Here is a 13,568-nt window from a genome sequence, read left to right on the forward strand (position 1 = left end):
ATATCCGGAGGTAGCCTAATTTATTTCAGCCAATCACGACAAACTGCATACTGTGCATCAAAAACTGTTATGTAATAAAACTGTTTAAAATTAAATTGAATTAAATCCTCCACTGTGAAAAAAGTAGGTGAGGTTTGTGTTTATGCAGGGGCAGGACATAAACTCATAATCCTAGCGGTCACATGCAAAGTTTTAAGGCGTGGGGCAACCACCTGTCATGGGAACCCAAACTTCAATAGAAGAGTAGTAAATTTAGGTCAGAGTAATATCACGTCTTTTACCAGTTTTAATTTAGCTTTGATATAAAGTGAGTAAATATTTATTTGTATTTTATATAGATAAATTACTATACATACTTGTAATTTCACACTGAATTTCTGTTATTACTGCCGCCCACCTGCACTATCTATACACACAACTAGGATGCCCTGACCAGCACTTTGTGCCCCGTAAGTTGCCAGGAGAGCTGCACACAAGACAAGTTAGCATTTTTACATGGTTAGTGGTTTAGATTGTTACACTCCAATTTTTCCATTAAAACAAGACAGATTGAGGATGCCTCTCTCTGGATGCTGCCGTGGCCCGTGACCTTTCTCTACTAACCAATTACTAAGAATACAATAACTTCCTTTTTTAAACAAACGTCAGTGAAACAGAACAAGATTTTAATACAACACAGATTTTGTTTTCTTATCTTTTAATCCTGTAAGACACTTACATTTACAGTTTGCACCAGAAGGATTAAATATGACACAAAGAAGACTCCAAAAATAATTTTAAAAAATACAGAAATATTTTCCTTTATAAACATTTTTACAAGCAGCTGCATTAGCACAGCCCTCAGTTTTCAAACTACAATCCTCAAATTCTCCAAGCTACTAGCAAGCGCCACGTGACGTAACAAGGGAATGTGGCTGTTCTTTTATCCAGTGTTACCATTATCATGGTAACATGTTATCATGTTGACATTGTTCCTGGATCAGCAATACTAATTTGAGTCCTGGTTTAACATTCCAAGTAACCAATCACATTGTAGTGATGTCATCACTGTCACTTTTGGCGTTGCTTTTTGAATCATTTTACGGACTTTCAGTAGATACACCTGCGGTATCACTTAGAAGTTCCTGCGCCACTATCGTTCTCGAGTTATGGCATTCACAAACTTGAGTGTCCACACCGTCTTCCCGCCCAGCAGCATTAGGATAATACCCGATCAGCCTTTTATGACTGAGGGCTAACAACATGCAGTGCACCAAGGTAGCTAAAGAAAAGAAGTCCATTGTATTTTGACTAACATGCTGGGGCGTTGTGCAGCTCCTTGTATTTTGGTGGCATCATGGAGATCATGATGGTGGGTCTGTTGGGGTAATACAGCTGGTGGATCATAATGGAGGACAGAATAATGCCAAGTAGCTGTAGGGGAACACAGGAAGTTTAGTTAAACATCGGGTTGTCTTCAAGTTTTTGTTTTTAAAGTGAACCAATATTAGTGACTAAGCTGCTACATGTTTACCCAGAAGATTTTTTTTTTTTTGACTGAAGAAGATTTGAGTAATAATTAAATTTTTGTTCTGCAATAGATACCATACCTTTCTAACTTTGAACATGGAGAATTCAGACTTTGTTGGCACATATTTACCCACAATATTATTGGGTGGGTAGTGGGAGGTGAGAGACTCAAGAGTGACCTTGGTCTTCCTCCCATTAGGGCCTACATGGATGACATGACCATTACAACAACAAAACCATGTACTAGGCGATTGCTACAGAAGCTCCAGGAAAACATAGAATGGACAAGAATGGAGTTTAAGCCAAGTAAACCTTGCAGAATCTCCATCATAAAAGGAAAACTGACAGCCGAGCAATTCTATATCAGTGGAGAACCAATTCCAACAGTCTTAGAGAAGCCCATAATGAGCCTGGGACGGTGGTATAATGCAGACCTCAATGATACGTGGCAACTAAAACAACTAAGGCTTAAATTGGCTGACGACCTCCAGCGGATTAACAACACTGCACTCCCAGGAAAACTGAAGCTCTGGTGCTTCCAGTTTTGGTTATTACCCAGACTACTGTGGCCGTTGACAATGTACGGGGTCTCACTCAATCATGCCAATCGACTAGAGGCTAGTGAGATCCTACTTTAAGAAGTGGCTCGGACTTCCCAAGTGCCTCAGCAGCATTGGACTCTACAGTGACGGGATACTGTCATTGCCTATCCCTAGCCTGGTTAAGGAGTTTAAATTTCCAAAAGTGAGGCTTGAGATGTCACTCACGGACTCCCGGCACCCCATAGTGAGAGGCAGTGCTCCCACCCTAGCAACGGGGAGTAAGTGGACCCCAGCCACATCTGTGCTACAGGCGAAATCCACTCTTCAGCATTGTGACGTGGTGGGTCACGTCCAACAGGGCAGAGGAGGATTTGGTCTTAGCGCAGTAACACCTCGGTGGGAACAGGCATCTGTACCATGACGTCGGAAAATGGTAGTGGAGGAGGTGCGACGACAGGAGGAAACAGCCAGACATGCCAGAGCCGTGGCACTGGTCAAACAGGGTCGCTGGATGAATTGGGAAAGTGCGGAAAAGAGGAAACTCTCATGGTTTGAAATCTGGGGCATGGAGTCTAATAAACTAAGTTTCATCATCCGAGCGGCATACGATGTGCTACCTTCCCCAATAAATGTGCAGCTGTGGTTTGGAAAGGACCCATCCTGCCCCCTGTGTATAGTCCCAGCCACACTAAAGCATATCTTGGTTGGTTGTAGGACTAGCCTTACTCAGGGCAGATACACATGGAAACACAACCAGGTTCTCAGGTGTCTTGCCGAGAAAGTTGAGTGCAAAAGAAAATCCATTAACGCTAAACCTTTCACGAACCAAGAGGAGCGTCAGTCTTCATCAACATTTGTCCGGGAAGGAGACAAACCGAGGACAAGCCCCTCAAACCCAGACCTGGGCCCGCTGAAGGCCGCCAGGGATTGGCAGATGCAAGTGGACTTGGATCAGAGGCTAATTTTTCCCACAGAGATCGTAACAACTACTTTGCGACCAGACCTCGTCCTTTGGTCAACTTGGCACCTGAAGCAGAGCACAGAGGCTGGAAGATCAAGGTGCGCCTGGTGGAAGTGAGGTGCAGGGGCTTTGTTACCAGTACAACAGCAAAACTGCTTAGAGAAACTGGGATCAGAGGACAGGCGCAATGGCAGGCTATAAGAGATCAAGCTAACACTGCTGAGAGGACCAGTCACTGGCTATGATTAAAAAGGGCTGACATCACTTGGGCAGCTAAGGCAGTCAGCTAACCAGGAGAGAAAAGAAATATTCCGCTCTTCTCCTCTCTGCTCTTCTTCCCTTTTCTGGGAGGCAGTGGGGAGGTAGAGCGTACAGCCCGATCCGGCAGGGAGGTGTGGGAAGCCAGATTGGGTGCCCCCCTTCCAGCTCTTCTCTCTACTCTCTGCTATCTTGTCCCTTTTGTCCTACTTCTCTCTATCACCTTTTCTATCTCTTTGAAGAAGTTAGGCCCAATAAATGCTAAAGAGGTAAGTATTATTTCTCAGTTGCAGTGAATTGATAAAAAGAAAATGTAGGAAACTAAACAGAAGAAAGAAGAAAAGAAATAACAATTTAACATAAACCAGTGAAACACTCCAGGGCCTGATCAACCCTGGCAGGGCCTCCTTGGATGAGGGTGTCTAGTGAGAATGGCCGAAACACCTGATGAATGCAAGGTCCACTACTGATGATGTGTCCCAAATTTAAAATGATAATCTAGATCGATCTCTAACCCCTAAACCTAACCAAGGAAGGAAAATGGCAGATTAGCCTGGGTAAAAGACCGAAGGTTGAGGCAAAGTTTCTGGGCTGCCTTTCCTCATAACAGCCATCCCTCAAGAGTCTCTCCATCTAAAGCAATGCATTATCAGGGACTGTAACATCTAGTCCTTTTAACTGAACTATATATGACTTTTTGAATGTTAGGTGCCTGAATCACCACCCCCTTCACCACCATGCTGATGGTTAATATAAGGTGTTTTTTTCCAATGTGACACTTTCCATTATGACCAGAAATTTCCATTTTAGTCCCAAAGTATCGTCTTTCTCAAATTCTAAAGTCATGAACTTTATTATTTAAGTTGTTAACAGGCGTCTGTAGAATTTGACTGTAGTTTGTGGGATTTTTTAACTTCCATCCACTCCTAGTCAAATCGTTTCCTTGTGTTTAAACACACCTGATTGTCCCAAAACAGTAAACTGCTTTTATAGAGGTGCTCGCACTTTCTGATGATCAGCCCTGCATTTGATTGGCAGCAGAGGCTGCTACCTGCCCCGGCAGAGAATGCTGATTGCAAATTATAGAGTGGACATTTACACTATTGAATCCTTGATTAATACTCACAGCTAGAACAGCCAGAGTGAAGCTGACCACAAGTATGATGTTGTAATGAAACTGGATGTGGTCCATGATGGTGGGAAAGCAGGTCTGAAAATAGAAGGAAAAATGAAAACTGTCAGGTTCTGATATAAACTGAGGAATGATTTAAGCTTTTTCAAAGTGGGGCTGGGTCGCTCACCTTAGTGTAGACGGACTTTCTCTGCAGCATGAAAGTCTGGAAAAGTTACAGAAATAAAGACGTTACAAACTTTGACACACCGTGACCAGTGAAGCGAGTGGGTGCATCGATACTCACGTTGTTTTTGACAGTCTGACACTTGCCCTCCTTCTCCTCCTCCTGGCTGCACACACAGGAGTCGGGGATGTTCTCCCAGTCTTTGTAGCTGAACAGACCACAGCAGTGAAACTACAAACACCAGCAGGAGAAGAAAGAAAGAGGAGAGTTACTCATCTTCAGGAGGAACACAGAGGAATTCATGGTCCACTCAGTGACTGTGGTATTGTGTTAACTCACACCTGACCAACAAACTGCCAAAGCTTCTGCTTTTATAGAAGTGCTCACACTTATTAATGATTACCTAATCAAGTGCATTAGAAACAATAAGGACTTAGTTTACTTTTATACAATTTAACTTACTTCTTTTTATATAAACAAAGGCACCATACGGTGTAATATGTCTCGTTTGACATCACATCTGAGGTTATTTTTAAGTGATTATAAAACCCGCCAAGGACCACATTGCATTTCTTAAACAGTGGATACTTTATTTTTTCCATGACTGTAGCTTTTGGTTAAACATTAAATATAAATACAGGAAAATAAAACAGGTGGCAATATCTTACCTGTTCCTGAATGTCCTCGGTCATGTTCCTCACGTATGTCGAGGATTTGTCCAGAGGCACAAGCTCGCTGAATGTCTCCACTCCGATGCCTCTGAGCTGCAAACATAGACATTATGTTTACATCGATTAGATTTACATAGTAAAACTTTTAAAAAGCATCTTAAGGGTTCAGGTAATGGTAAAAAAAAAAAAGAGTTTATATGTGCTGATGATTTTTTTTTTTTTTTTTTTTTTTAATATTTTTGGATGGACAGAAACATTAATAAATAAATATACAACTGCAATAATCATACTGTCAGTTCTCTGTCCGTTTCTAAACAAACAAACAAACTAAGACAAGCAAACAAACAACACACTAACAAACAAAAAACAAAAAAAAAAAAAAAAAATTACATAAATAAATAAATAAATAAAATAAATAAAACCCAGGAGAAACAAAATAATACACCGCCTCCTGGAAAACATCAGCAAAAACAAAAACGAATAAGGGTAAAACCCCCTGGTGCAAAAAAAAAAAAAAAAAAAAAAAAAAAAAGACAACAACCAAAATACCAATGACACATGAAATATCCCTCTAAGAGACCATTTATCATAATGTCTAAGAGACATTGTCAATGTACCGCAAAAAGGGACCCCAGACCTGCTCAAAAATATCTTCTCTTCCCTTCATTCTATACATAACCCGTTCATATGATGCCATCCTAGACATTTGTTCGGTCCATTCCTTGAAAGAACAGGGGCTGGATGACTTCCAATGCCTAAGAATTACCCTGCAACCAGTTATGAAAGCCAGACGCATCCACAATCTCTGTTTTTTTGAGAGAATGTTATCGTCAGGTAGTAGGCCCAGGACGCATATAGCTGGAGATTTAGAAAGATTAAGTTTAAAAATATCATTCACCAAGTTGATGATCCCATCCCACAAATAATCATTTTTCCTACATGTATACAACATATGAACTAGAGTCCCGACTTCCTGCTGACATTTCCAACAAATGTCCTTATCTGCGAGCTTCAACCTGACTAATTTACTGGGTGTCCAATAGTTTCTGTGAAGCAACTTGTACTGGATAAGTTGAGACTGTGTTTCAGGTGAGCAAACATACCATGATGAGATCAGCATCTTCCAACTGTCCTCTGAGATCTGGATACCCAGATCTTTCTCCCAACACCGCCTCAGTCCCCCCAAACTGGGAGCGTGTGCCTCTCTGAAGCTCCCATAAAATTTAGATGCCCTGATTCTGTTATTGTCAGGGGTTGCAAACATCTTCTGAACACTAGATGGAGGGTCTAGATTATTTTTCAAAATGGCTTTAATACAATGTCTTATTTGAAAAAACCTCCAAATTTCCCTTGGATCCAAATTGAATTCTCGTCTGATTTCTGCAAACGATTTCATGCCAGTCTGCCCAAATAGGTCCCCCATCTGATTAATACCTGTCCTAGCCCAGGCCTCCCACCAGACCGGTTTCTTACCTATTAATACTTTCTTATTATACCAAATAGAGGCTCTAGCGGTGAGATAAGGGCTGCTGTTGGTATATTGGTGAGCTCTAAGCCAGGTCTCTTGCATGAAAGACAGTACTGGATCTTTAAACGGTACTGGCCTTCCCTTCTGAGTAAGGAAGGCCTCTAAAGACGAAGGGGCCACAAGACTTTCCTCAATCCCAACCCATGATGGCTTATCAGTAGAGGAATTATGTATCTTAACTAACTGAGAGAGGGAGAAAGCATAATGATACCAGACCATCTTAGACAATGCCAACCCACCACTCTCTTTAGCAGCATATAATTTAGACCGATTGAACAATGGCTTTTTACCTGCCCACACAAAACCCTCTACACATGTATTATAAAGCTTTAGCAAATTATGTGGGACTGCTATCGGTAACATGTGAAGAAAGTACTGAAGTTTAGGGGCAATAATCATCTTCACCAAATTAATTCTGCCCAAAAGGGACAGATTTATTTTAACCCAATTCTGCAACAGCGAACGGATGTTTTGAATCACTGGGGAAATATTTACTTTCATTATGTTGTCTAAACCAGGGGTCAATTTAATCCCCAAATAAGTCAGACCCTCGGGCATCCACTTGAAATGCCATGAACTCCTCATAACAGGCGGACACAATTTAGAAATAGGCATAGCTTCAGACTTAGACCAATTTATAGTGTATCCAGAGATTACAGAGAAAGAATCAATAATTGAGGAAATTGCAGGAACGGCCTGTTCTGGGTTAGTTGAAATCAGTAAAATATCATCTGCATACAAAAAAGTTTTATGTTCTTCTTGACCCAAATCCACCCCTCTAATTTTCTTACATTCACGTAAAGCTATGGCTAAAGGCTCCAAAAACAGAGCAAAAATGAGAGGTGATAAGGGTGAACCTTGTCTAGTACCCCGACTTAACGAAAATGAGGGTGACATTATCCCATTGGTAATAACTGTAGCCATTGGATCTGTGTATACCACCTGAATCCACTGCCTAAAAAAGGGACCGAAACCAAATCTCTTCAAGGTATGAAACAGAAAAGGATACTCAACTTTATCAAAAGCTTTCTCTGCGTCCAAAGAGAAGGCAACGACAGGGTCTAGCTTAGTCCTGCTCTTCCAGAGTATATGCAATAACCTACGTAGATTATCCGCAGAGCTTCTATTTTTCACAAAACCGACCTGATCCCTATGCACCAAATACGGAAGAACTTTTTCAAGCCTAAAAGCTAATATCTTAGAAATAATTTTTTCATCCACATTAATTAATGAAATTGGGCGATAATTCCCACAATGCTGTGGGTCTTTCCCTTTTTTATGTAATAACGTGATCACTGCCGATCGCATACTAAACGGTAGTCTCCCTCTTTGAAACGCATCTTGATATACCGACAGTAGTCTTGGAGCTAGTTCGTCCACAAACACCTTATAAAAATCTGATGGAAATCCATCATTACCTGGAGATTTACCCACTCTAAGGCTGCCGATTGCCTGCTTAACTTCAATTAATGTAATCTTACCTTCTAATATACTTCTTTGATCTTCCGACAGGCTGGGAATTTTAATAGAAGAGAAGAAATCTGACAGCCTCTGTTCCTCCACCAGTCCATTAGAGGTGTACAGCTCCTGATAATATTTAGTAAAAATATCATTTATTTCTTTTTTACTAGTAGTCAACTTATTATTATTACTAGGATCAAAAATAGATGGTATAAGGTTACTAGATTTTATCTGCTTAACCCTGTGTGCCAACATTTTACCTGTTCTCTCCCCTTGTTCAAAGTACTTCTGATTTAGACAAAACATTGCATATTCCACTTTTTTCTCCAATATGCTATTCATCTCAAATTTAAATTTAATTAATTTGTTCCATAAGTCCCTCTCTGGGAGCAACATATGTTGTTTTTCAAGCTCCTTGATATCCTGTTCCAACTTCATCAGCTTATCCCTCTCAGCTTTTTTAATCAAGGAGCAATATTGAATAAGGCGCCCCCTCAAATAGGCCTTAAAAGCATCCCAGGTCATTCCAACGTCGTCAATAGAGCCCTCATTGTACAACCAAAACTCCTTTATCATTTCCCTTATACATTCGCAATGACCCTTATTCTTCAGTATTGAGTTATTCAAGCGCCACCTAGGTGACGGTTTAATATTATCAGTGTCAGTAAGAACAAGGTCAATGGGAGCATGATCCGATATAGCAATGTTACCAATAGAGGACCCAATAGTTTGACTTGCCAAAGAACGGGACACCAAAAAGTAATCTATCCTGGAGTAGGTTGAGTGAGGATGCGAAAAAAAGGTATAATCTCTTTCTTGAGGATGAAGAAGTCTCCATATATCTACTAGACTCAGTTCCTCTGACATCACGTCCACCGCAGCGTTTGTTGGGTCCTTGCTTAGTCCAGTACAAGAAGATTTATCCAATATGTGCTGATGATTATAATAATGTAAAAAAGGTTTATAAGTCGGTCTTCATGTCAAATGATTCGACCCCACAGCAGCACATCCTGGCCTTTACCTGAGGATGTATGATGGCAGCTTGGATTCCAGTTATTAACATCAGCCAACATCCAATGACCGTGTACACCAAGGACTGCAGAGAAATGCAGGGATACTTTTAATCTAATATCTTTAATCTCTGGGGCTAAGTAGAAAACAGAGTGATGGAATTATAACTTTTACAGCATTCTGAACTAAATGGCTTCATAAGATTTATTGAATCATTTCTTTTCTTTAATTTAATGAGTGGAAAATGTAATCACCGTGATCAGAGCCACTTTGTTCTCCTTGTGGGCTCCATAGGCTCCCAGCGTGGTGATCATTATGGTGATGCAGCCTACGATGAAGAGGATGAAGAGTTTGGTGGCACGACCCTCCAGCTGTGGAGAGAAGTGTCACGAAAAGGTTAGTGGGCTTTGTCTGTTTGTCTCCACGTGTTGCATTTATGTTTGAATGTGTCCTCACGTTGTATCCTCCTCGAATGTTCATGAAGAACTGGCACCACAGAGCGAGGACGATGGCCACTCCACCAACAACCTGAACAAAAAGAAACAGTCTGGTTAGAGCTGCTGGATCCTTTAAACACAACCAGGACATGAAATGACTGCACAGCCACACACGTGGACGAGCACAACAACAAACTTTGAAAGTAAGAAACAAACATGTTGAATTGATGTTGGTTTATTTTACTCTTCTAAGCTTTGGTTTCATTTACATGTAAAAAAGGAGGCAAATGTGGTTATTTCTGTTTTACTCACCATGAAGAATATGTTGAAGACAGTGAAGATGTGTTTGAGGCAGATGTTGATCTGAGCCATTTTTGCAGCTGGAAAATGCAGTCAGAATAACAGTACTGTTCCCAAAGTCCAGACGAGCTCCGACTGCAGCGAAGTAAAGTGAGAGGAGAGCAGCAGAATGAGCTGCTTTTAAGGGTTTCAGGGCGCCTCACACAGAGAGGCGTCATGGATATGTTGGATAAGGAAACTTCCAAGGAATGGATAGAGAATACAGGAATCATATTTAAGAACTTCCTCTTTGTTTTTCCAGGAAACCTAGTGGAGATCACTGGGTTCAGAACAAAGGGCAGTGGAAAAATTAGTCATTCAACAGGAGAGGCTGCTTACTGTAAGCCAGCTTATTGACACAGCACCTGAACAAAATGTATTCTGTTTTTTTTGGGGGGGGGGTTAATAAGAAATGTACGTTTCATAGGTTGTAAGTATATTCTCCTGTAATCCCAAAATAAAAATGTTTTGGGATTGAAAATTCTTTAGGTTATTTAAGTATAATGATTAAATAACAGACATCAGGGCTTTTATTACACTATTTTCTGGTTCAAATGTCTTTTAACTTCAGGAGTTTCACAACCTGAAACAACGGAATGAAACAAAGACACGTCTGAACATTAAATCATAATTTTTAACATCTCATAGTCGAGCTTTTTGCAGCACCTGACACTCACCTAAACCTGGGTCATCCGTGGCACTAACATGACAGAAGGCTGAGTGAGGAAGATAGCATTTTACAGCATTTGGAAATGGAGTCATACTCTGCTGTCAGGGGATGAGGTGGAAGAAGGTCAGATATTGGAAGCAAGAACATGGAAGCTCAAAGGAGGACATAGATGAGGACCCTGAGCAGAGTTAAAGTGGCGACACCCAAATATCATTGTGGATCAGCTAGGGATCTGCCAGCCTGTGTGGTCTCACGTTCCAGAGGTTTATCCTCTGAGCAGGGATGGTGTGACAGCAGATCACACTCTCCCTTCTCAGGCTCATCAAAAGCTATCTTTGGCCTTCTTCCACCTCACCTTCTAATGTCTGGAGGTCTGACGCTTCTTCTACATATTCATCCTTCCGTCTGCTTCCTGACGCGTGGATACAGGTTGATGTTCGACAGACTGAAGTAGCTTTGTTGCATTCTGTTTAAGAGGTCCCAACTTCGGTGGGACAGTGGACGTGCTGTCCTTCTCCTCGTTCTTTACAGTGACAGTCAGTAACACACAGACAATGATATTCAACTAAAAAACAACAAATAGTCTGAGGTAAGGCAAATACACAGCATTTGTGACATGAAATATGAAGAGAAGATGGGGGAGAATTCGTACAACACGCAGTTGTGTAAAAACAGTAACTGTAAAGACATTAGAAAATAACTGTAAACTGCTACGTCCACACTAGCCCGAATAGATTTTTCGTCTGAAAATGCTCCGCGTCCACACTGGCGTTTTCAGTCGTTTTCACAGAGTTGTGCGTCCACGTTGAAACGACCGAAAACTCTTACATTCAAGTACTGCGCATGCGTGAAACGCAAGATGATTCGGCCTGCCTCATTTCTGTATGCCGTTTATTTACTTTGCGGCTCTTTGAAACGTCGCGGCAAAATGTCGAGGAAAAGCACCGAGTTTTTTAAATGGACTAACAATGAAGTGGAGTTGTTGCTGCGAGTAACATAAAACTACAAAGTTGGCAAAGCGAGTGAGATTTAAAGAATTTGAAGAAAAGCTATCTGGAGCATGTACAGACTGATATTAACCTTTAATAGGGCTGTCAAAATTGAGAGCAAAAAAACCCAACTGGTGTATAATGCCCTCCACTCTCTTTGTTTAATTGGTCACATGACTGCATCACATGACTAACATGCGTCATCGTTTTCAAATGTCTGTTTTCGCTGCCCACACTGCGCATAAGAGCGTTTTGAAAACGCCGTCCCAGTGTGGTAGTGATGGGATTTCCGGCTCTTTTTAGAGAACCGGATCTTTCAGCTTGACTCATTAAAAAGAGCCGGCTCTTTCGGGTCCGAACCGGATCTTCAGATTGTTTTGCTGCTTTAATTAATTTATTATTAACAATAGTATAAAATTATGCACAAAACGAATTACTAATGTAAAAAAAGTGGTTTTATTTATATATGTTTATATATAAATATAAGCGGTGGCCCCTCGAGACAAAGCACGTACAAACTCCAAAACATTTCTAGCGTTAACTGAACTTCAAAACAGAGCTACCTAGATCACTTAAATTACACAATTGAAAGCATGTGTGTATTGTTTGTGTATTTATACACAGGCACTCATATATATTCAAATAATTAAAAAAAAAAAAAAGTTAATTTACCTGTTACTACCACACACCAAATACGGTCGTTGGTACTTGCTGGCTTGTGTCGCCACTAACAAAAGCTCAACACTGCGCCTAGCATCCTGGAGCACTTCTGTTGTCTTTTGTACCTGTTTTGGAGTTTTTACGTGCTTCAGGGTTTGTACGTGTTTTGAAGTTTGTACGTGCTTTGTCTCTAGGGTCCACCATAAATAGACATTTATTTATTCACTCCACATAAAATGTAATAAATAAATCATATAATACAAAAAACAATTTCATTCAAACCCATTTCAACTTTTAACTATTTAAATTTTCAGCTTTTTCCTTTTAAACAAATTTAAAGTGAAACAACACAAAACACTGCAAACCACAACACAATTAAATATAAATTAAAATATGAAAACAAAAAGAAGATGCATATTCTCTGTTATATGGGCCTGCATGAATAAACTTTCTGAATCCTTTATAATCCACAACTGAAAATAGTTGTGGATGATTACTATACCTTTCTAATGTAATGTTGTCCCTGGCTCTTTCTCTGTCTCTCCCTCCTGCTCTGTTCCTGTGCTACTGAGTGTAACTACCGCCCCTTTCTCCTCATCCCAGCGCAAAGCACAAGGCTCGCATGCGGAGTGAAGCAGAAAAAAAGTGTGAGAGAGGGTGAGAGAAAGAAAAAAAAAAAAAAAAAAAAAAAACACCAAACCCACGGTTTGCAATGAGGACCCGGATCGCGTCGTTCACGTCAAAGACCCAGCTCTAAGAGCCGTTTTGTTCGCGACCGACACATCGCTACACTGTGGACGGTAGGCCAAAACGGAGAGAAACGATGCGTTTTCATACGAAAAAGCATTAGTGTGGACGTAGCGTTAATAGCAAAAATTCACGTGCTTTACCTTGTGGTAATTACCAATCCTTAGGACACGGTTATATTTCTCACCCGATACAAAAGGTGTGAAGATTGTTGGGAATTGTATTTCCAAACTTAAAATATGTGTGTTTGTAATGTAAATAAATGACAGACCCGTGGTTAGAGAAGTAAAACTTTATTTAGTTTCACAGGAAACATTAAATTTATCTTATTATCCAAAAAAAGCTTTCAGAAACATTTCTTAAATAAACTTGAGTATTTTAAATAAATAAATATCAAAGATGTTCAACACTCCATTTTAACGGCAATAATTTCTCAATAATTAAACAACTTTCAAAGAAATTTCCAGAAAAACCTGAAAACATGTCA

General features: G+C 40.4%; 1 protein-coding gene across 1 annotated transcript; it reads right to left on the reverse strand.

Moving 5' to 3' along the window:
• Positions 1-680: 680 nt before the first annotated feature.
• LOC113009415 (tetraspanin-8-like) lies at positions 681-10,141 on the reverse strand. Its single transcript, XM_026147692.2, has 9 exons — positions 9,989-10,141; positions 9,696-9,767; positions 9,494-9,610; positions 9,250-9,324; positions 5,237-5,332; positions 4,689-4,799; positions 4,572-4,607; positions 4,397-4,480; positions 681-1,413 (listed from the first exon to the last, which is right to left on the reverse strand). Exons 1-9 carry the CDS (start codon positions 10,046-10,048, stop codon positions 1,291-1,293), a joined length of 774 nt encoding a protein of 257 aa, XP_026003477.2. The 5' UTR covers positions 10,049-10,141; the 3' UTR covers positions 681-1,290.
• Positions 10,142-13,568: the final 3,427 nt, after the last annotated feature.

The sequence above is a fragment of the Astatotilapia calliptera genome, chromosome 17 (assembly GCF_964374335.1).
Source record: "Astatotilapia calliptera chromosome 17, fAstCal68.1, whole genome shotgun sequence".
In the NCBI taxonomy this organism is placed as follows: domain Eukaryota; kingdom Metazoa; phylum Chordata; class Actinopteri; order Cichliformes; family Cichlidae; genus Astatotilapia; species Astatotilapia calliptera.

Coding starts and splice junctions, on each gene's coding strand:
- LOC113009415 (XM_026147692.2), bottom strand. CDS start 10,048: ATGGCTCAGATCAACATCTGCCTCAAACACATCTTCACTGTCTTCAAC. Junction 9,768..9,988: donor TCTTCAACATATTCTTCATG/GTGAGTAAAACA, acceptor CTTTTTGTTCAG/GTTGTTGGTGGAGTGGCCAT. Junction 1,414..4,396: donor TCACTCTGGCTGTTCTAGCT/GTGAGTATTAAT, acceptor GTTCCCCTACAG/CTACTTGGCATTATTCTGTC.